The 23669-nt window shown below is 41.9% G+C and overlaps 1 protein-coding gene across 2 annotated transcripts in view; it reads left to right on the top strand.

Moving 5' to 3' along the window:
• LGR5 (leucine rich repeat containing G protein-coupled receptor 5) overlaps nucleotides 1-23669 on the top strand; it is a 161908-nt gene that overhangs the window by 108182 nt on the left and 30057 nt on the right. For both annotated transcript variants that reach the window (XM_044277146.1, XM_044277145.1), the window contains exons 4-7: nucleotides 2018-2089; nucleotides 15920-16135; nucleotides 17804-17875; nucleotides 21584-21652. In XM_044277146.1, the coding sequence (XP_044133081.1) occupies nucleotides 2018-2089; nucleotides 15920-16135; nucleotides 17804-17875; nucleotides 21584-21652 (429 nt within the window). The remainder of the gene's footprint in view (nucleotides 1-2017; nucleotides 2090-15919; nucleotides 16136-17803; nucleotides 17876-21583; nucleotides 21653-23669) is intronic.

The following is a 23669-nucleotide window of genomic DNA, read 5'->3' as shown; positions in this document are numbered from 1 at the left end:
TCTGTTCAGAACGGATCCGTTTGCATTACCATGAAAAAATAATAATAATAATATCAGTTTTGACTTACATTGAGAGTCAACGGGAGGCGGTTCCTTTTTTAAATTGCACCATATTGTGTCAGTAAAAACAAGTCCATCCCCATTGACTTACATTGTAAGTCAGGACGGATCTGTTTGGCTCAGTTTCGTCAGACGGACATCAAAACGCTGCAAGCAGCGTTTTGGTGTCTGCCTCCAGAGCGGAATGGAGGCTGGATGGAGGCAAACTGATGCATTCTGAACGGATCCTTATCCATTCAGAATGCATTGGGGCTGAACTGATCCGTTTTGGGCCGCTTGTGAGAGCCTTGAAACGGATCTCACAGGCGGAACCAGAAATGGCAGTGTGAAAGTAGCCTAAGGCTATAAAAACTTGTAAACTCAGATTGTTAGCTTTAAGCATGACTATGGGATTCTACTAGGGAAATCATGTTTTAAAATAAATGCCCCTTCCCCTGCCCCTTCCTGGATCCTCCCACTGCCCTATATTCAGCAGAAGATCAGCACACAAAGGAGAAGGCAGCAGCTTCCTAGCCAGTAGTTCCGTGGTAATGACGTGTATGTTGCCTTTCTTTCCTTCAAGGAATGTATAAAATACATTTGCATATTAAATACAGAGGAGTCGGGGAGTCGGAGTCGGAAGTACCAAAAACTGAGGAGTCGGAGTCGGAGCATTTATCTACCGACTCCACAGCCCTGGACAGATGTTCCAGAACTGTGAAAGCTTTTTTAGATGTCGTTTGGCAAACGCTAATCTGGCCTTCCTGTTTTTGAGGCTCACCAATGGTTTACATCTTGTGGTGAACCCTCTGTATTCACTCTGGTGAAGTCTTTTGATTGTTGACTTTGACACACATACACCTACCTCCTGGAGAGTGTTCTTGATCTGGCCCAACTGTTGTGAAGGGTGTTTTTCTTCGGTCATCCACAACAGTTGTTTTCTGTGGTCTTTTTGGGTCTTTTGATGTTGCTGAGCTCACTGGTGCGTTCCTTCTTTTTAAGAATGTTCCAAACCGTTGTTTTGGCCACGCCTAATGTTTTTGCTATCTCTCGGATGGGTTTGTTTTGTTTTTTTAGCCTAATGATCGCTTGCTTCACTGATAGTGACAGCTCTTTGGATTTCATCTTTAGAGTTGACAGCAACAGATTCCAAATGCAAATAGCACACGTGAAATGAATTCTGGACCTTTTATCTGCTCATTGTAATTGGATAATGAGGGAATAACACACACCTGGCCATGGCACAGCTGGGAAGCCAATTGTCCCATTACTTTTGGTCCCTTAACAAGTGGGAGGCACATATGCAAACTGTTGTAATTCCTACACTGTTCACCTGATTTGGATGTAAATACCCTCAAATTAAAGCTGACAGTCTGCAGTTAAAGCACATCTTGTTTGTTTCATTTCAAATACATTGTGGTGTTGTATAGAGCCAAAAATTTAGAATTGTGTCAATGTCCCAATATTTATGGACCTGACTGTACTTTTTGTGCACTAGCATTGAACCTGAATCTAATTTACATTGTACAAACTATACCAGCTCTGGATCCTAATCTCAGACAGTCTAAAGTTCAGTAAATAAGTTATACAATGACATTAAGACACTGACTGAACCCACTGTCATTTATAGTGACTTATGCAGATTTCAAAATGAGAATGCCTTCTTTGAAAACGCAGCTGAGTAAATATGTCTGCATGGTGTGTTGTTATTACCATTGTGTAACTAGCAACTGCTATTGAAGTCACTTTGTTGCTAAACAGGTGAATACCTGCCAGCGACCTACAGGAATCTGCTTGCTGATGCATCCTCCTGTAGTTTATCTCTAGGTCCTGGAATCTTTTGGAGAAAGAGCAGACTGATACCATTGTTTTTTATGTTTGTTGTCGTGTGATATCTTTACATGTTAAAGGTTTAGACATTGCACGTGAGCATACATTTTCTTTTTACAATCATTTGATATACCTGTCTTTTTGTTAGGATGTTGCAGAACAACCAGTTAAAGCAAGTTCCAAGTGATGCTTTCCACAACCTTCGTAACCTTCAGTCTTTGTAAGTAGAACATGAAAATGATGTCAATCATGAATTGGACCCAACATGAGCAGGCGAACCTTGTGCTTACTGCACAATCATTGTGCATTAGTTACGATCACTATATATGCTTATCCACATTGAAAGCTGTATTATCTACCTATCCATAGCAATCTCAGTCCTTAAAGGGTGTCCTAAACTAAGAAATTATGCCATATCCACAGTTTCTTTAGTTTATTCATTTATATAGAGTAAGTTATATTCGTGAGCACTGTAGCTACATTGTCATCACTCACATCAAATCCTGTCCATATTTGGGGTGCACAGTCTAAATTCCAAATTAACCTGCCACAGTTTTTTTGCTGTGTGGTAGGAAACCTGCATAGACATGAAGAGTACTGCAAGGTAACAGTGTTACCATGCTGCCTCATTGGGTGTTGCAAAACGGCACAAACAGCTGAAAGATGAGGGTGCCAGGAGTGAATATGCCATACATAAATGTCTCAGATGGAAATAAATTATTTAAAGGGGGTAGTCCGAGTTCAATAAAGCCTCGGACAGCCCCTGTAAATGTGCCAAATAACAATAAGAGATACTTACCCTTTTTCTTCCCCGTTTCTTCCATCGCTGCTCTCCGATCCTCCCGTCTCTGAGGTCATCTTCCTGGCTACAGAGGTGATGCTCCCTGCACACAGGTCACCATGCAGCCAATAACTGGCCTCAGCAGTACCCAGAACATCACCGCTCCAGCCAGGAAAACAAACAGCAGTGGGGAGGATGGGAGCTCATCACTGGAAGTGGCAGGGGAGAGAAGAGGTACATATCTGTTCTTTTGTTATTTTAGCACAATTACTGGGGCTTCCTGAATTTTTTACTGAACTTGGACACCCCAATTCATGTTTTTTACCTTTCAATCATAGAGTATTTGTAATGAAAACAGGAAGCCCCATTGGTGGTGTTTCAATGGCTTTGTTTTGCGACACCATTAGACAGTGACAGTACGTAGTAGCATTTCTAAGCAGCTGTGTAGCAGCCGTGAGATGGAGTGATAGGACTTTGAACAGAAAAGGCACTATGGCAAAAGGAAGAGTTTTGGTTGAAACCTAGATTGCTTTGTTCATTCAAGCTGGTGGGCCATTTTTAGTTTCCTGTTTCATGCTGCTCACCAGGTGCCTCTTGGTTTTGGACTTGAACAAGGAATGCAATTTCTGGAACAAGTTAATCAATTAGGAGGACAGTGGATGGGGTTAAGAGCTTTAAGGCTTTTGTTAGAATCTGCATTTGAAGTAGGTAATGTTTTGTGTCCATTGTGTAGCAGAATTCGCAAAGATCAGGTAACCCCTGTTTAAAGGCAGGAGCAGCTGAGAAATGGTAAATGGTAAACGGTAGTTAACTCACTATCACAACTGCTATCTTGTCCTTTGTTCAGAAAGAAAATGACTTGTATTTGGCTTTTATGAAAAAATTCCTGAGAGGAACTGAACTCCTAACTATTCAGAGAAGAGGAAGACTGCTACATTGTATCTGGGGGCGAAACATTTGCTGGTAGCCGAATACACATTTCAGTTGGACATTTTCACATACATTACTGCATGTACCAGGAGAGCAGTGTGAGCTAATTCCCTGCTGTACATTCAGCAGTTTTGTAGAATAGGTTGCTCAAAATATCATGCACAAGACCGTATATATTTTGCAGTCTGCAAACCACAGATCCACAACGGTGTGCATGAAGCCTAACATTGAGAAATGCAAAGTCAATCTGATGTTTGTTTCAGAGAAGATGGATTATTAGAATTTATAAAAGATTAAAGGTCTTATCGCATGTTAGACCCCTGTTCTGGATATACAGTACAGACCAAAAGTTTGGGCACACCTTCTCATTCAAAGAGTTTTCTTTATTTTCATGACTATGCAAATTGTAGATTCACACTGAAGGCATCAAAACTATGAATTAACACATGTGGAATTATATACATAACAAAAAAGTGTGAAACAACTGAAAGTATGTCATATTCTAGGTTCTTCAAAGTAGCCACCTTTTGCTTTGATTACTGCTTTGCACACTCTTGGCATTCTCTTGATGAGCTTCAAGAGGTAGTCACCTGAAATGGTTTTCACTTCACAGGTGTGCCCTGTCAGGTTTAATAAGTGGGATTTCTTGCCTTATAAATGGGGTTGGGACCATCAGTTGCGTTGTGGAGAAGTCAGGTGGATACACAGCTGATAGTCCTACTGAATAGACTGTTAGAATTTGTATTATGGCAAGAAAAAAGCAGCTAAGTAAAGAAAAACGAGTGGCCATCATTACTTTGAGAAATGAAGGTCAGTCAGTCCGAAAAATTGTCCCCAAGTGCAGTCACAAAAACCATCAAGCGCTACAGAAACTGGCTCACATGCGGACCGCCCCAGGAGGATAAGTTTATCCGAGTAACCAGCCTCAGAAATCGCAGGTTAACAGCAGCTCAGATCAGAGACCAGGTCAATGCCACACAGAGTTCTAGCAGCAGACACATCGCTAGAACAACTGTTAAGAGGAGACTGTGTGAATCAGGCCTTCATGGTAGAATATCTGCTAGGAAACCACTGCTAAGGATAGGCAACAAGCAGAAGAGACTTGTTTGGGCTAAAGAACACAAGGAATGGACATTAGACCAGTGGAAATCTGTGCTTTGGTCTGATGAGTCCAAATTTGAGATCTTTGTTTCCAACCACCGTGTCTTTGTGCGATGCAGAAAAGGTGAACGAATGGACTCTACATGCCTAGTTCCCACCGTGGCATGGCTACCACAGCATCTTGCAGCGGCATGCTATTCCATCCGGTTTGCGTTTAGTTGGACCATCATTTATTTTTCAACAGGACAATGACCCCAAACACACCTCCAGGCTGTGTAAGGGCTATTTGACAATAAAGGAGAGTGATGGGGTGCTGCGCCAGATGACCTGGCCTCCACAGTCACCGGACCTGAACCCAATCGAGATGGTTTGGGGTGAGCTGGACCGCAGAGTGAAAGCAAAAGGGCCAACAAGTGCTAAACATCTCTGGGAACTCCTTCAAGACTTTTGGAAGACCATTTCAGGTGACTACCTCTTGAAGCTCATCAAGAGAATGCCAAGAGTGTGCAAAGCAGTAATCAAAGCAAAAGGTGGCTACTTTGAAGAACCTAGAATATGACATATTTTCAGTTGTTTCACACTTTTTTGTTATGTATATAATTCCACATGTGTTAATTCGTAGTTTTGATGCCTTCAGTGTGAATCTACAATTTTCATAGTCATGAAAATAAAGAAAACTCTTTGAATGAGAAGGTGTGTCCAAACTTTTGGTCTGTACTGTAGGTGTCGGTTCCAGAGGTGGGACCTGCATCTTTAATACATTTATGCTTTATTGCTTGCATATGCCATAAGGTAGAATGGAAAACCCCTTTTCCTAAGTCACATTAAAATTGGAAAAAGCCTCTAAAAAATGTCACTTTATTTTGTGCGAGCGCTCTATACAGTATTACAATGTATTGGCTGTATATAAGCTGAATATTACTTTACCACTTGGAACCGAACCAGACTTTGGGAAAAGTTTTTTTGCATTAGAAATTAATTTATGAAGCTATTATACGAAGCCTCACGAGACTTCGAGAAGTAATAACCTCGGCTCATAGGAGGCAATACATTCTAATACTGTATGGAGCGCTCGCTCTGTACAGTTTTCAAAAAAAGTATTATGCAAATCGACTTCAGATGTTTAATCCGAAGTCGATTCGCTCATCCCTAGTCATAACTTAAAAAAAATTCTCCTAAATTTTTATTTTTATTTTGCGGGATTAGTTGTAGGTTAGGAGCCATTTTGGGTTATATATAGTGCATTGAATAACTGTGAGGGAGAAAGAGGAAAAAAAAATGCAATTTTATTAGAAATTGCTAGAACAAGTTGCTAGACAGATGCTTTTATTATAGAGAGGAAAATCCTTACATTTATACTGTACATTTATACAATGTTTTCAAGTGATTGCTCCAATAATAAGAGACTAATGAACAGTTAGGCGCTGTTCATATGTTCTTCCCAGCTTCTGTGTTATGTTTTATAACAGCAGCCATGCCGTTGTGCAGGATTTATCATGCTGAATGCTGTGCTGTGTATGTGGAACTGCCGACAGAGGCTTTGAATGGGACCTCAAACAGCAGAGTGAACATATCCTGTGTTAATATACTGAATATGTCTATTTTTGACTGTCATCATAGTATGTGTCTAACCTTGGCTTCTTTTGCTAGTGCATTTTCCATAAAAAGATTTTTAGTTTTGCTTATTTGTAGCATGGATTAGTGCCCATAAAAAGTTCTGGTAACTGAAAACAAAAAACATATTCTAGGATTTTTAAGGTCTGGATCACATTTGGTTGGCTGACATCCTATGATTTGAAGTATTTCTTATGACTTATGAGTCGGAGAACTTCTGAGCACGTTCTTGTCACTTTAGAATAGGCGCTTCACTAATATGTGTGTTCATTTCTGGTGTCCATACATAGCTGAACACTCCAACATCATGTAGTGTTCCAGCCCGTGAAATAAAACAATTCTTGCCTTCAAGGTACGTCTGGATGAAGCGTGTAAACATTTCAGCTTTGTCCATTTGTTGATAGAAGTTTGACTTGTTTGGATTTATAATCTACATTTTCATTGCAAACATTTGTCAGAATTTTGACACCTAGAGTTTAACCATTGTAAAGACCTTGTATGTTTTGGAGTGGTAAGGCATTAGAGGAGAGCTGAGGCAATTGGTGTCGTCTACATATGTTTATGCACTTTCCTGGAAGTATACCTATTGGTTACTGGTATTTAAATTACTTTCATATAGCAGTTTGTTAATGCACCATGTTTGGCATTAATCTATAATCTTTTCTTAGAACTGTTTTTATTGACCTTATTGAATACATTTTACAAAAATACATCTGGACTGTAGCACTGTGCAAAATAGAATCAATTACAAGGATATCAAAAAAAGAAATACAAAGAGCAATAAATACTAAGGGTATCAAGGTTGTCTGCTTTATTTATATAGATGACCTATCCTCTGGATAGGTCATCAATATGCAGTACAGACCAAAAGTTTGGACACACCTTCTCATTCAAAGAGTTTTCTTTATTTTCATGACTATGGAAATTGTAGATTCACACTGAAGGCATCAAAACTACGAATTAACACATGTGGAATTATATACATAACAAAAAAGTGTGAAACAACTGAAAATATGTCATATTCTAGGTTCTTCAAAGTAGCCACCTTTTGCTTTGATTACTGCTTTGCACACTCTTGGCATTCACTTGATGAGCTTCAAGAGGTAGTCACCTGAAATGGTCTTCCAACAGTCTTGAAGGAGTTCCCAGAGATGCTTAGCACTTGTTGGCCCTTTTGCCTTCACGCTGCGGTCCAGCTCACCCCAAACCATCTCGATTGGGTTCAGGTCCGGTGACTGTGGAGGCCAGGTCATCTGGCGCAGCACCCCATCACTCTCCTTCATGGTCAAATAGCCCTTACACAGCCTGGAGGTGTGTTTGGGGTCATTGTCCTGTTGAAAAATAAATGATGGTCCAACTAAAAGCAAACCGGATGGAATAGCATGCCGCTGCAAGATGCTGTGGTAGCCATGCTGGTTCAGTATGCCTTCAATTTTGAATAAATCCCCAACAGTGTCACCAGCAAAGCACCCCCACACCATCACACCTCCTCCTCCATGCTTCACGGTGGGAACCAGGCATGTAGAGTCCATCCGTTCACCTTTTCTGCGTCGCACAAAGACATGGTGGTTGAAACCAAAGATCTCAAATTTGGACTCATCAGACCAAAGCACAGATTTCCACTGGTCTAATGTCCATTCCTTGTGTTCTTTAGCCCAAACAAGTCTCTTCTGCTTGTTGCCTGTCCTTAGCAGTGGTTTCCTAGCAGATATTCTACCATGAAGGCCTGATTCACACAGTCTCCTCTTAACAGTTGTTCTAGAGATGTGTCTGCTGCTAGAACTCTGTGTGGCATTGACCTGGTCTCTGATCTGAGCTGCTGTTAACCTGCGATTTCTGAGGCTGGTTACTCGGATGAACTTATCCTCCGCAGCAGAGGTGACTCTTGGTCTTCCTTTCCTGGGGCGGTCCGCATGTTAGCCAGTTTCTTTGTAGCGCTTGATGGTTTTTGTGACGGCACTTGGGGACACTTTCAACGTTTTCCCAATTTTTCGGACTGACTGACCTTCATTTCTTAAAGTAATGATGGCCACTCGTTTTTCTTTACTTAGCTGCTTTTTTCTTGCCACAATACAAATTCTAACAGTCTATTCAGTAGGACTATGAGCTGTGTATCCACCTGACTTCTCCACAAGGCAACTGATGGTCCCAACCCCATTTATAAGGCAAGAAATCCCACTTATTAAACCTGAAAGGGCACACCTGTGAAGTGAAAACCATTTCAGGTGACTACCTCTTGAAGCTCAACAAGAGAATGCCAAGAGTGTGCAAAGCAGTAATCAAAGCAAAAGGTGGCTACTTTGAAGAACCTAGAATATGACATATTTTCAGTTGTTTCACACTTTTTTGTTATGTATATAATTCCACATGTGTTAATTCGTAGTTTTGATGCCTTCAGTGTGAATCTACAATTTTCATAGTCATGAAAATAAAGGAAACTCTTTGAATGAGAAGGTGTGTCCAAACTTTTGGTCTGTACTGTAGATCTGTGGGGGTCCGACAACCGGTCAGCTGTTTCAAGAGAAGGCCGCGCTTATATGAGTGCTGCCTTCTCTTTATTGTTTACCTGCTTGCTGTCGCAACCGCAGCGGTGAGCAGGTGTAATTACACCTAAGCCATCCCATTCACTTCAATGGAATGGCTCCTTCCTATTCAAGTGCAGGAAATATTCCATTGAAGTGAAGGGGACAGCTTAGGTGTAATTATACTGCTCGCCTCTGCAGTTGCAACAGCAAGCAGGTAAACAATGAAGAGAAAGCAGCCTTCTTTTCAAACAGGTGGGGTTGCCGTGAGTCGGACCCATGCCAATCTGATATTGATTACCTATCCTGAGGATAGCAATCAAAACACGGTCACGGCAGCATCTCCGGTTCCATCTTTATTACTTGTACTGAAAAGAATGTGTACACACCAGCAGCAACGTTTCGGCTACATAGTAGCCTTTCTCAAGGTTGAACCGGAGATGCTGCCGTGACCTTGTTTTGATTGTTGATCTGTGGGCCGCTGAGGATCTGCAACGGTGGTTGGGCTGGTGCATTCAGTTGTGGTCGGTGAGGTCCGTGGGTGCTGCTCTTCAATTTTTATTTTATACTATCCTGAAGATAGGTCATCAATATACCGTAAATAAAGCGGACAATCCGTTTAATGTGGTAACAAGTATAGAATGTGTTCCAGGTCCTGAGGATCCACGCAGTATGCGCAACCAACACACGAGTCATGAATAACTAGGGGTACCATTATAAAAGTGCTGAGAGATCATCCACCACCCTGTCTCCCCGGGAGGGAACACGATGCTAAGGAAAGGCTCAGTGAAAAGGAGGGAGCTTACAGTTTTAATAATGAATATAGGCTACAGGGGCCTTCCATCGGGACTAATTCTGCGATGGCCTTTTGGGGGGCGCCGCAGGAATTGTTGCGGCTAGGGGTTACCTGAGCCCTTAGATACTACTCAAAAGTAGGTTACGCAGGCAAGACTAATAGAGCCGATATACAGACTACCGGGGAGGCAGGACAGAAGGAGCATCACAGCCTGACAGCAGAACTAAAAAGGAAGAAAAAACTAATGGGAAAAAAACAACCAGTTTATAAAACTGTGGCTAGTCTCATCTGCCTAACTTACTTCTGAGTAGTATCTAAGGGCTCAGGTAACCCCCCAGCCTTGACAATTCTTGAGGCAGCCTAATGGCTATCCCAGGATTAGAGCATGACTCCACCCTTATCTGACTAATGAAAAGTAGGAGAGGACATCAGGACCTTCAAATGGGAGATCAAGAGACTATTTATCATTAGTCATCCCTGGTACCATGTAGTTGAGGCGAAACCTGAGTGCAGTTTAGAACGGGTTTCTTTGGGAATAAATCTTTACTTCATGTATAAACACTATGTATGCATACATACAAAAACTATATTCTGGCAGCTGGACAGAGCACAATCTCCAGATCATAATATACAGTAATTTTCTAATTATCTGGAATGCAGATTGAGGCAGATTAGCATCATTAATTAAAATATAATTAAAATAATAATAAATAAATAAATACTAAAACTTAAGAAATCATTGTGTCAAACTAAACTTACATCCTTATGCACACATTCCTCTATGTGCATTGATTTTTACTTTCCCCCCATACATCAACTGATAGTTGATGTACCTGCTGTGACACATTTCTATCCTAGAGGACATTGAGTGTATGGCCACATTTAACTCTTTCTTGATGCAGTATTGAATCATAAAAGCAGACGTACAGTGCATTCGGAAACTCTTCAGACCATTTTGTTATGTTGTAGCCCTGTGCTAAAATAAAAAAAAAAATCAAGTTTTCTCCCATCAACCTACACTCAGTCTCCCTTAAATTAAAACAGAATTTTAGAAATCTTAGCAAATTTATTAAAAAGGAAAAACTGCAGCATTCGATCAATCTGGGCTTTATGACAGAGTGGCCAGAAAGAAGCCTCACCTCAGTAAAGGACACATGAAAGTTTGCAAAAAAGCACCTAACGGACTGTCAGACTGTGAGAAACAAGATTCACTGATCTGATGAAAACAATAACTTTTTGGCATCAATTCTATTCTAAGTGTCATGTTTGGAGGAAACTGGCCATTGCCCAACACCATTCCTACTGTGAAGCGTGGTCTTGGCAGCATCATGTTGTGGGGTGTTTTTCAGCAGCTGGGATCGGGAGACTGGTCAGTGTTAAAGGAAAGCTGAATGACGCAAAGTACAGAGACTTTGTGTACTGTGTGTCCTCTCTTTCTCTGATCGTCCCAATTCCTGTCAGGGAAGCAATCAGAGAAGGAGCTTTTTCAGAATCCATTCACCACAAACGCCACTCTTCTGTGCCCCAATCAGTAACACACATCAGTTCGGTGCCTAATCTGTCATCAGCCGTCATCTGTCATCATCAGTTCTGTGCCTCATCCCCTGCCTCACACATAATTAACCCCTGCAGTGCCGATTTGCCACTCTTCTGTGCCTCATTTGCCCCAGTCAGTGACAGCTAAGTCCTGTCCAGTCCTGTCCTCATCACCTCGTCTAGACACCTGTCACTCCAGCCTGTCCGTCCGTCAAGACACCTGTCACTCCAGACTGTCTGTCCATCAAGACACCTGTCACTCCAGCCTGCCCGTCAAGACACCTGTCACTCCAGCATGTCCATCCGTCAAGACACCTGTCACTCCAGCCTGTCCGTCAAGTCACCTGTCACTCGAGTCTGTCCGTCCGTCAAGACACCTGTCATTTCAGCCTGTCCATCCGTCAAGACACCTGTCACTCCAGCCTGTCCGTCTGTCAAGACACCTGTCACTCCCGCCTGTCCGTCCGTCAAGACACCTGTCACTCCAGCCTGTCCGTCCGTCAAGACACCTGTCACTCCAGCCTGTCCGTCCGTCAAGACACCTGTCACTCCAGACTGTCCGTCCATCAAGACACCTGTCACTCCAGCCTGCCCATCAAGACACCTGTCACTCCAGCCTGTCCGTCAAGTCACCTGTCACTCGAGTCTGTCCGTCTGTCAAGACACCTGTCATTTCAGCCTGTCCGTCAAGACACCTGTCACTCCAGCCTGTCTGTCCATCAAGACACCTGTCACTCCAACCTGTCCGTCTGTCAAGACACCTGTCACTCCATCCTGTCCGTCCATCAAGACACCTGTTACTTTAGCCTGTCCATCTGTCAAGACACCTGTCACTCCAGCCTATCCATCAAGACACCTGTCACTCGAGTCTGTCCATCCTTCAAGACACCTGTCACTCCAGCCTGTCCGTCCATCAAGACACCCTATCACTCCAACCTGTCTGTATGTCAAGACACCTGTCACTCCAGCCTGTCCGTCAAGACACCTGTCACTTTAGTCTGTCGTCCGTCAAGACACCTGTCACTCCAGCCTGTCCGTCCATCTAGACACCTGTCACTCCAACCTGTCCGTTTGTCAAGACACCTGTCACTCCAACCTGTCCGTCCGTCAAGACACCTGTCGCTCCAACCTGTCCATCCATCAAGACACCTGTCACTCCATCCTGTCCGTCCGTCGACACCTGTCACTCCAGCCTGTCCATCCGTCAAGACACCTGTCACTCTAGCCTGTCCATCAAGACACCTGTCACTTGAGTCTGTCTGTCAAGACCCCTGTCACTCCAGCATGTCCGTCAAGACACCTGTCCCTCTAGTCTATCCATCCGTCAAGACACCTGTCACACCAGCCTGTCCGTCCGTCAAGACACCTATCACTCCAGCCTGTTCGTCAAGACACCTGTAACTTGAGTCTGTCCTTCCGTCAAGACACCTGTCACTCCAGCATGTCCGTCAAGACACCTGTCCCTCTAGCCTGTCCGTCTGTCAAGACACCTGTCACTCCAGCCTGTCTGTAAAGACACCTGTCACTCCAGCCTGTCTGTCTGTTAAAACATCTGTCACTCCAGTCTGTCCATCCATCAAGACACCTGTCACACACTCCCAAGTAAGCATGGGCATTATTTTAAAAAAAAAATAATACGTTCGTATTGGAACAAAGATATTCTTTATCACACCCCTCTCCACTGTCTTGCCATGCCCCGAACCCGTTTCGAAGCTATTCAAAGATTTCTACGCTTCAGCCATAATAAAGAATGCCCACCCCCCAAGCGACCCCAGTTATGACAGACTCTTTAAAGGTAACCTGTCACCTCCAACAAACATCCCAAGCCGGCAGCAGTACCTTAGAGTAGCCAGCAGCATGTTTGTAACGCTCATTTTCTTCCTGCAGGCAGATGAAGCAAAAGCTGTAAAAACGTTCTTTAATCCCCTGCCGACGCGCTTCTCTAGTCAGGCTTGAAGTCACGGAGGCAGCGGCCTCCTTGCTTCAAGTCACGGTAAACATGCCCCCGTTCCCTACCCCTTTGCTGTGACTGACAGCCGGCAGTTCGGCAAAGCCAGCCGAACTGTCGTGCATAAGCGCTGTCAGTCACAGCGAAGGGGCAGGGAAGGGGGCGTGGTTACCGTGACTTGAAGCAAGATAGAAAGGACAAACGGGATGTTCTTGTGTTAACCACCATCCGTGCAATTCAGTCCACCCCAGTGCCACTCCGAGGAACCACAGAGCAGAACACCAAGCCTGTGTGTATCCAGGATTACAACCATTTCATGGGTGGAGTGGATCTTTCAGACCAGGTACTACAGCCCTACAGTGCCTTAAGAAAATCTAAGGTGTGGTACAAATAAAATTGCTATATACCTAACCCAAATGTGTCACTATATCATGCCTTTGCCATCCATAGAACAGCAGGTCATGGGGGGACCTTCTTGGGATTTCAGGAAAAAATTATAAAAAAATTGATTGAATTTTGGCGTTCAGGAAGGAGAGGGCAGTATTTCAGTCAGCAATGCTTCTGGGGTCTCAAGAATAATACATGGGCAGCATATCCCTTGAGTACTGTCCCCTAATAAAAATAAATAAATAAAAAGGCGTCCCCAAAAAAGGTGTTGAGTTTGCTCGGTTAGAGGGATTAGGAAAGACACCACTCACTACTGTCAGACCTGCCCCTTTAAACCGGGGCTCTGCATTGGAGAGTGCTTTCAAGTTCATCACACCTCCACTGATATCCTTTAAGTCCATTTCATTAATTTCTTAATTTATCCATGGGAAGACATTTTCAGTTAAGCATTTTTCTATTTGGCAATCCAATAATAGCTATCCTTGAGTGGTGCAGCCAAAGCCCTGACTTGAACCCAATCGAACATCTCTGGAGAGACCTGAAAATGGCTGTTTACCGACAGTACCAATCCAACCTTACAAACCTTGAGAGAATCTGCAGAGAGTAATGGCATAGTATCACCAGGTGCAGGTGTGCAAACCTTGTGGCATCATACCAAGAAGACGAGGCGATAATCTCTGCCAATAGTGCTTCGACAAAGTTTAAGACTCGATTAAGAGTCTGAATACTTATATCAATTTCCTTTTTTTAGTTTTTCCTTTCGAATAAATAAGCAAAGATTTTTAACATTCTGTTTTCACTTTGGCATTATTGGGTATGGGTATGGGTATTTTATCAGAAGGCCACAACGTAACAAAATGTGAAAAAAGTTAGTCTGCGAAGACTTTCCGTATGCACTGTATACTGCTTCTCTTTTTTGCATTCACTCCTGGTTTTGGCTTTAAAAACTGCATTAAGAAACCTGAACATATGGACATACCCTCAAAGTTACACAGTCCCACTCTAAAAGTATCAGAAAAAAATGCTATAAAGTAAATCTACAGAAAGGACATGTTCCATTTTGGACACTAGACAGATGTCCGAAAACAAGAACATATTTATGAATGACCCCACAATGTGTTTCTCATATACAGCATCCATCTCTAATACAGCCTGCTCAGGGAGACAATCATTGACTAATTAGCTACTTTTATTTGAAAGGTCCAGAGTTCAGGTCAGAAGTCACTAGTGCTGTGCTTTGTGAAAGAAAGACATATATGGCGACAACAAATTGCTGCATGTAAAATTGAATAGTAGGTCCGAAAAATGTCTGAAATTGACGCTTTCTGACTTCTGTGTTGTGAAAGAGTGGTACCTCTCTTAAAGGGAACCTTTCAGCAGTTTCATGCTGCCTAACCACTGGCAGCATGCATTACTGTCAGGCTCCTTCATTGGAGACAGCTGTTTTACTCTGAAAATTGTGGCTTTTAGGCTACCTGCACATGGGTACGGGTGAACGCACATAAGATCCCCACGAGTTTCCATGCAGATTTATCTGCATTTCTGCAGCATATCTGCACCAATGTCAAACAGGTTTTTTTTTTGTGTGGATTTGATACCGTTTTGCTTCAGATCTCATCCTTCTATTGAAAAGGGGGAAATCCGCAGCTAAAACCGCAAACATAATCGAATTGCTATTATATTTGAAAACTGCAATGCAGGTCAATTTCCGCACTGAAAAAAATCTGCAAAGTGTACATGAGATTGGTGTACTCTCATACACTTTGCTGGTACTGTACTACGCTGCGGGTTTTCCACATCTGTATTCCGCAACGTCTGCAGGTGGCCTTAGAGAAAACACTTCTCTCTAACCCTGGATCCTTCTCTGAAAAGACACAGAGTTTCAGAGTAAAACGTAGCCTGTTGGTATATAATGGTGCCGTGGTTCAAGCAGCATGGAACTGCTGACAGGTTCCCTTCCCATAAAAATAGTGCCAAAACACAGGGGTGCTTACAACGAACTGTCTTAAAGTATTAACAGCTCATTGGTGTCATCCATAAGAGGAAAGCACCTTATGAGAAAGACCTCTTTGTTAAGCTGTGCTTTGGTATTTGTGCAATAACCTGAGTTATAACATTGACAAGGTGTTTGGTTTTGATCTGTGTAGTTTTATTAACTGCCTGTAAGACATTCGGTTTTTGTTCTGTGAGGACAGACAGACACACTGAGTAAAAGTTGGCGACAATATCCATCAAACACATTGACCAATTCATTATACGTGTGCTTTTCTGCATTTGTGCAATAAGTCATAATTCACTACCAATATCATGGCTTGCATTGGATCAGTAGCTCTACTGTGACTACAGCCTAAAGTTATTACTAATGTCAAATGAATCAGTAACCTAAATGATAGCAAATCTGAAATACCAAAATGTCTGCTCTTCTCTCCTTCTAGGCGATTGGATGCCAACCATATCAGCTATGTGCCACCATACTGCTTTAATGGTCTGAATTCACTTCGGCACTTGTGGTTGGATGATAATTCTCTGAATGAAATTCCAGTGAGGGCACTGGAAAGTTTATCAGCTCTTCAGGCCATGACACTGGCCTTAAACAAGATTCACGACATACCAGATCATGCATTTAAGAACCTCTCCAGTCTTGTGGTCCTGTGAGTTTATCTATATGTATATTTGATTGTGGGGCACATATTATCACTATGAGATCACTAGCAGAGGCAATCCTAGGAGGATTTAGAGGTCTACGATTTATTTTTAGTCTGAATGAATCTGAATGTTGGAGCTACAGGATTTAGGTATTCATATTGACTGTCCCGTCAAAGTAAATAACAGATCACCTCACCCCCTCTGCAGTACTTTACCATATCACTGTCCTGAGGATAGAGATACAGTTGAATTCAAAAGGGCACCAGCAGTCCCCATCCATGTAGATAAGTACCGGATGCTCCTAGCGATAATTAATGCTAAGAGCATGAGCATTATATACCTGGCCAGCAGCCATTAGGAGGCTTCAGATGGCTCCGTGGGCATCGTCCCACCAGGAAATGTCACTGTAGAGTCTATGGTCAGTCCACCCCTCCCCTCAATCAGCTGTTTGATGGAACTGTGACAAGGTGTGCCTCCTATTCATACAGTAATATACTCAGCACAGCACCTAGCATTGTATAGCAGATGTGCTTGGTATTGCAGCTCAGTCACATTCACTTGTTTGAGACTGAGCTGCATAAAGACCATGTCACCAATGCATCTGACGTCACAACCCAAAAAAAGCACCACGGCCCCTTCCAACAGCTGAATAATGGGGGTCTTGGGAGCTGGACCCTCACCAATCAATGTTGATGACCTATTCTAAGCATAAGGTATTCAATATTCATCTCCGAGAAAATCCCTTTAACTGGGTCATTGGGTCTATTCTTATGAATATTTCTAAATCCCTTCTCCCTGTCTATGGAAAACAGGCATTTAAAAAACATACATTTTTCAACAAATTAAACAGTGAAGTATGGCCCATATGTACAACAATGAGCTATCTTGTTTGAAACTTGTAGGTTTGCACATTAAACTGCTGCATTTTAATACACCTTTCAGGAAATTGTATGCCAGAAGGAATTTCCATTTCTCTTTGGCGGAAATACTTCCCCAAATAAAATGTGCCGCAGGCAGACATTACATTGGTTTTTTTTTAGTTGCAGGAGCCTCAAGAGACACATAAGAACACTCTGCTTATTAACATTGAGTTAAAGCAGTTCTTCCGTAGGTCTAAAGAAGTTATTGAAGGTTGTTTTTTTTTTACACCAGTGTAATAAGTTTCTAATAATGTAAGCAGAATTTTAAAAACAGACCCAATTTTATGGGTTTATGATAAATATTATATTACAGGAAAACTAGCCGACATAGTAATGTGTCTGACATACTTTTCCATCAAAGTTTATTCACTTGTGAATTGCACCACTTGAGACTGCCCAACTCTTCACGAGTTGGTCTCATAGAAAGACCAATGGATTGAATAGTATTTTATTATTCTGATTGTGTTTTATGTATTTGTATGTTAAAATGAGGAGGTACATGGAAAAAGCAATCCAGCACATCTTCACTTCAACTTATTCTTTTACTCTACAACAGCTGCCAATCTTTTTGAAGGAAGAAAGTGAAAGCCTCAGGAGCATGCCCTCCAATAAATTCTTTCGCAGTGCTTGACTTGTATACAATAAGTGCATGGTTGAAAACACGCTTCTTTAGAAGCTTCCATTGAAGACGTTTGCATAGGTTCACTGTGCGCAGCATGCTATCCTGACTGTGCTTTTAATGTTCCCCTGCAGACATCTCCATAACAATAGGATCGACTCCCTGGGAAAGAAATGCTTTGACGGGCTCCACAGTCTGGAGACTTTGTGAGTTGACCTCTTATTTGTTTCATTCCTTTCACTGTTTTCATTGATATTCTAAAAAGAATAAAAATAGCTCAAAAGCCAAACATGCTTTTTGGCTTGCCTAATTGGCAAGTGTTTAGTGCAATTGTTCATATGATGACTGTATAAAACAAATCCTGTATCTAATAACAATGCCTTCTGTGCCATTTCTGAGCTATTACTCATGCTAAAGAAGAGCTATAAGACGTTCAGTAGAATATCGACCATATAGCTGCAATTCTATACTTTTATTCATATTTGCATGTATTATTTTTATATTTAAATTGGCTGTACACACTAATTTGTGTTAAAGAGGGTTTTCTAATAAATCACTGTTTTTGGTAGAAATTATATTTCTACATGGCAAATAATTTACTAACAGATATAGTAGAGTAATAGAAATCCAACAGTCATGCCATGTATGCTGCTGATTCTGTGTAATTGAATCACTAATTGTAAGGGGCATGTTCAAAATAATAGCAGTGTGGAGTTCAATGAGTGAGGTCATTCATTCTTTAAAAAACAGGTGGGAATTATTGCCCTGATTTAAGGAAGGAAGGCAGAAAATGTACATGCTGGTTACAGTGCATGAAATTCTGAGGGAAATGGGTCGTTCCAGACATTGTTCAGAAGAACAGCGTACCTTGATTGGAGAGGGGGAAACATATAGAGAAGTTCAGAAAATGATAGGCTGCTCAGCTAAAATGATCGCAAATGCTTTAAAATGGCAACCAAAACCTGAAAGACGTGGAAGAAAGCGAAAAACTATCATTCGAATGGATAGAAGAATAGCCAAAATGGCAAGGACTCAGCCAACAATCAGCTCCAGGAAGATCAAAGAAGGTCTAAAGTTACCTGTGAGTACTGTTACAATTAGAAGACCCCTATGTGAAGCCAAGCTATCTGCAAGAAGCCCCCACAAAGTCCCACTGTTGAAAAAAAGACGTGCTGAAGAAGTTACAATTTTCCAAAGAGCACATTGACTGGCCTAAACAGACATTTTGTGGACTGATGAAAGTAAGATTGTTCTTTTTGGGTCTAGTGGCCGGAGACAGTTTGTCAGACGACCCCCAAACACTGAATTCAAGCCACAGTACACTGTGAAGACAGCGAAGCATGGTGGCGCAAGCATCATGATATGGGGATGTTTCTCATACTACGGTGTTGGGCCTATTGATCGCATACAATGGATCATGGATCAGTTTGAATACATCAGAATACTTGAGGAGGTCATGCTGCCTTATGCTGAAGAGGAAATGCCCTTGAAATGGGTGTTCCAACAAGACAACGACCCCAAACACGCCAGTAAGCATGCAACATCTTGGTTCCAGACCAACAAGATTGACCTTATGGAGTGGCCAGCCCAATCCACGGATCTTAATCAAATAGAAAACTTGTGGGGTGACATCAAAAATGCAGTTTCTGAGGCAAAACCAAGAAATAGAGAACAACTGTGGAATGTAGTCCAATCATCCTGGGCTGGAGGAATACCTGTTCACAGGTGCCAGAAGTTGGTTGACTCCATGCAACACAGATGTACAGCAGTTCTCAGAAACAGTGGTTATACAACTAAATATTAGTTAAGTGATTCAAAGGAAAGCAAAATCTTTAAACATTTTTTAGTTTATATAGTGAATGTTTGAGTTTGTAAAGAAGAATACAAACACTGCTATTTTTTTGAACAGTCTAATATTCACTTTTCTTAAAATTTTTAGAGGAACAACGCAAATTTCATATATTTCTTTAGGTTTTGATTTGGAATAGAATGTGTAGCGTTCCCAATGCATTTGTGTGTATGGAAATAAAAGCTATTAGAAGGATTTTGAGTTTTATTCACTTTTTTAAACACACTGCTATTATTTTGAACACAACTGTATGTCTGTAGGCTGTGTCTTGATATTGCAGCTCATCCCTATTCAATTGAGACACAGATTTATACCAGATTGCAATACAACAGGCCCTTTTTTCTAATACTGGAAAACACCTTTAAGGGTTTGTTCACATTATTCTTAAGAGCCTTCATTGGGGGCCATGATGCTAAAGCGAACAGAGCCTAAATTTAACGTATGTCAGAGAAGCCAACAGGAAACAAAGAATGGGCATGATGGATTTCATGTTAAACAAACTTCATTTTACCCGGAAAAAAATAACCTACCTTTTTAATATTGATTGTCCTCGTCCCTGAAATTATTTGATCTGAATTAATGTGTTAACCATTCACATGTAATAAGCTTGTCCAGTTACTGTTCGCAGTGACGTTCTCTCCTCTGGCGAGTTGTAGGAGCTAGATAAGGTAGAAGTAGAACTCGCTGTATGTCTCCTGAAATAATTGTGCTGTCTTCAGCTCTGAAGTGGCACCAGCCAGCTTACAAAGGCTTAAACAAAGTACATATTTTTTGTTTTTTTGGCAGCACATTCTCAGCGGTAGCGATTTCTTTTACAAGGATTACGCCTTCTTTTTTAACTATGTTTATAATAACATAGCCCTTAAATCCAGAGATGAAGTGTAGTTTCCTCCCTAGTAAATAATATAGTGATAAAAAGAAGATTGCAGATTCTAGGGCAAGGCCTTTCATTTAGCTGCAGGGAGATCTGTGCTCTCTGCACCACACAAGCTCAAAGTGTGCACATCAAAAACGTCAAATCTAGTGGGGTCCCACTCCTACTGTACATACAAAAGGAGTGTATAATTAACTCCTTACTACAGTGTATTTTGTATTACTTCCACTTACATACATAAGGTGTTATTATAGGCCTGTTGTTATAGCACAATTTCTATTTCTGCGAATTCTTTAAGAAGATCAGAAATATTACGTAAGAGTTCCTTTACTGCATGTTAAATATGTGCTTTATTCCTATATGAAGATATTATGAATTTATTTACGTTACTGGCCTGTAGTGTGTCACTCCATTATGCCAGTGACCGTGTGCTAAGATGTCCTGTCCTGTCATCTGGTAGTTTACGTTACCCTTGCCACAAGGACTAAAAGGGCATTGACATCAGAGTCCTCATCCTCACTACCACTATTCAGGATAGCCAGATGATTTTTATGGCGATTGAGGCAAAAATGCTAGATAACCTAACGGGTAGTGTTGTCATGAGGACACTGGTGTGGTGCAGCTGCAGGTTTTATGTCAGTAACTTCTAATGGGCCCTTTACACGGTCCGACAATTGAAACGATCATCGCTAGCCAGCATTACTAGTAACGATTTTTAGCGATGGTCTTGCAGCCGGGAAACAACGAGTCGATATGGGGAAGAGCAATGGCATTAGTGGTCGCTCCTCCTTATACTCTGGTGGAGCTGGAGGAGATCGGTACATGTAAATGCATCAGTGTCCTCCGCTAGCGATCAGCAGATTGTCGGGAAGGAACGCTTCCCTCCTGACAATCTGCTTGTACATTGTCCCATGTAAAGTGACCATCACTTTGTTAACTCAAGACAGCAACAAAGTAGTGAATGCTTTTTAAGCTGTATTTAAGGTACAAATCTTATTTCCAAAATGTGTAATTCAGTTTGCCTAACAGCTGAATATAATTTTATGGTAGAACCTCAGCCTGCTGTTTAGCATTTTCAGCCTTGTAAGAGTTTACAAGCACCAGTTTTTTCTTCAGTTGTGTGGAATTGTTTGCATTAATGCGCCCTCTGCTGGGATTGTGCGTCTCAAGGTGTTCTCTCTTTAATTTTAGAGATCTGAACTACAACAATCTAGACGAGTTTCCTGCTGCTATCAAAACCCTCAGGAACCTTAAAGAGCTGTAAGTAATTGTACAATATTTACAGTATGTTAACCATCTAAGGCTCCATTCACACGTCCGTAATAATGGGTCTGCATCTGTTCTGCAAATTGCGGAACGGGTGCGGACCCATTCATTCTCTATAGGGGCGGAATGGATGCGGAGAGCACACTATGTGCTCTCCGCACTTCCGGAGCGCGCCGCCAATCTTCCGGTCCGCAGCTCCGGAAGAAAATAGAAATGGCGGACAAGAATAGGCATTTCTATGGGGGTGCCGGCCGGGTGTATTGCGGATCCGCAATGCACTACGGACGTGTGAATGGATCCTAAGTGCTGTCCAAAGAATGCTACAGTATCTTGCAGTTATATTGTTTTCTCAAATGACATCACATGTATTGTTTAGTTTTTATCAAAGGGCATACATACATACTGTGCCATAGAGACAGTCCCTGTAGATGCTATCAGGCCTCTGCGGTGAAGGGCCCTATAGTAGGTTGGCCAGAACCTTCACAAGGACTGTCTTCACAGGGACTGCAGTATGAGCAAACAAAGTGCAAAATAGGTAGAGGCACAAAGACCTCCTATCCCAAGTGACTTGGAGTTTGGTGGCTTCAGTCCTTGCTAGTGGACTCAATCCACTATGTACCACTGTATATATGATACTGCTCTCTAAGGTATAAACTTTTTCAGTGCTACATCCCTATATCTGGTTACATTTGGGTTAAACAGGTCACTGGTCTCTAAGAATGTACCTTCACGGAGGACAAAGACCAGCATGTCTTTCAGTGGTACAGTCATGTATATGGGATATTCCCATGGTGTTCTGTAGTATGAGATGTTTTGCTCAACAGCTTATCCCACAATATACAGTTGCAAGAAAAATTATGTGAACCCTTTGGAATTATATGGATTTCTGCACAAATTGGTCATAAAATGTGATCTGATCTTCATCTAAGTCACAACAATAGACAATCACAGTCTGCTTAAACTAATAACACACAAAGAATTAAATGTTACCATGTTTTTATTGAACACGCCATGTAAACATTCACAGTGCAGGTAGAAAAAGTATGTGAACCCTTGGATTTAATAACTGGTTAAACCTCCTTTGGCAGCAATAACTTCAACCAAACGTTTCCTGTAGTTGCAGATCAGACGTGCACAACGGTCAGGAGTAATTCTTGACCATTCCTTTTTACAGAACTGTTTCAGTTCAGCAATATTCTTGGGATGTCTGGTGTGAATCGCTTTCTTGAGGTCATGCCACGGCATCTCAATCGGGTTGAGGTCAGGACTCTGACTGGGCCACTCCAGAAGGCGTATTTTCTTCTGTTTAAGCCATTCTGTTGTTGATTTACTTCTATGCTTTGGGTCGTTGTCCTGTTGCAACACCCATCTTCTGTTGAGCTTCAGCTGGTGGACAGATGGCCTTAAGTTCTCCTGCAAAATGTCTTGATAAACTTGGGAATTCATTTTTCCTTCGATGATAGCAATCCATCCAGGCCCTGACGCAGCAAAGCAGCCCCAAACTATGATGCCCCCACCATACTTCACAGTTGGGATGAGGTTTTGATGTTGGTGTGCTGTGCCTTTTTTTCTCCACACATAGTGTTGTGTGTTTCTTCCAACCAACTCAACTTTGGTTTCATCTGTCCGCAGAATATTTTGCCAGAACTGCTGTGGAATATCCAGGTGCTCTTGTGCAAGCAATGTTTTTTTTGGACAGCAGTGGCTTCCTCTGTTGTATCCTCCCATGAAATCCATTCTTGTTTAGTGTTTTAGGTATCGTAGATTCGCTAACAGGGATGCCAGAGACTTTTGTAAGTCTTTAGCTGACACTCTAGGATTCTTCTTGACCTCATTGAGCAGTCTGCGCTGTGCTCTTGCAGTCATCTTTACAGGTTGGCCACTTCTAGGGAGAGTAGCAGCAGTGCTGAACTTTCTCCATTTATAGACAATTTGTCTTACCGTGGACTGATGAATAGCAAGGCTTTTGGAGATACTTTTATAACCCTTTCCAGCTTTATGCACGTCAACA

This window comes from Bufo gargarizans, chromosome 2, assembly GCF_014858855.1.
Source record: "Bufo gargarizans isolate SCDJY-AF-19 chromosome 2, ASM1485885v1, whole genome shotgun sequence".
In the NCBI taxonomy this organism is placed as follows: Eukaryota; Metazoa; Chordata; class Amphibia; order Anura; family Bufonidae; genus Bufo; species Bufo gargarizans.
Note: the sequence above shows the minus strand (reverse complement) of the source record. Positions and strands in the feature narration are given on the sequence as shown.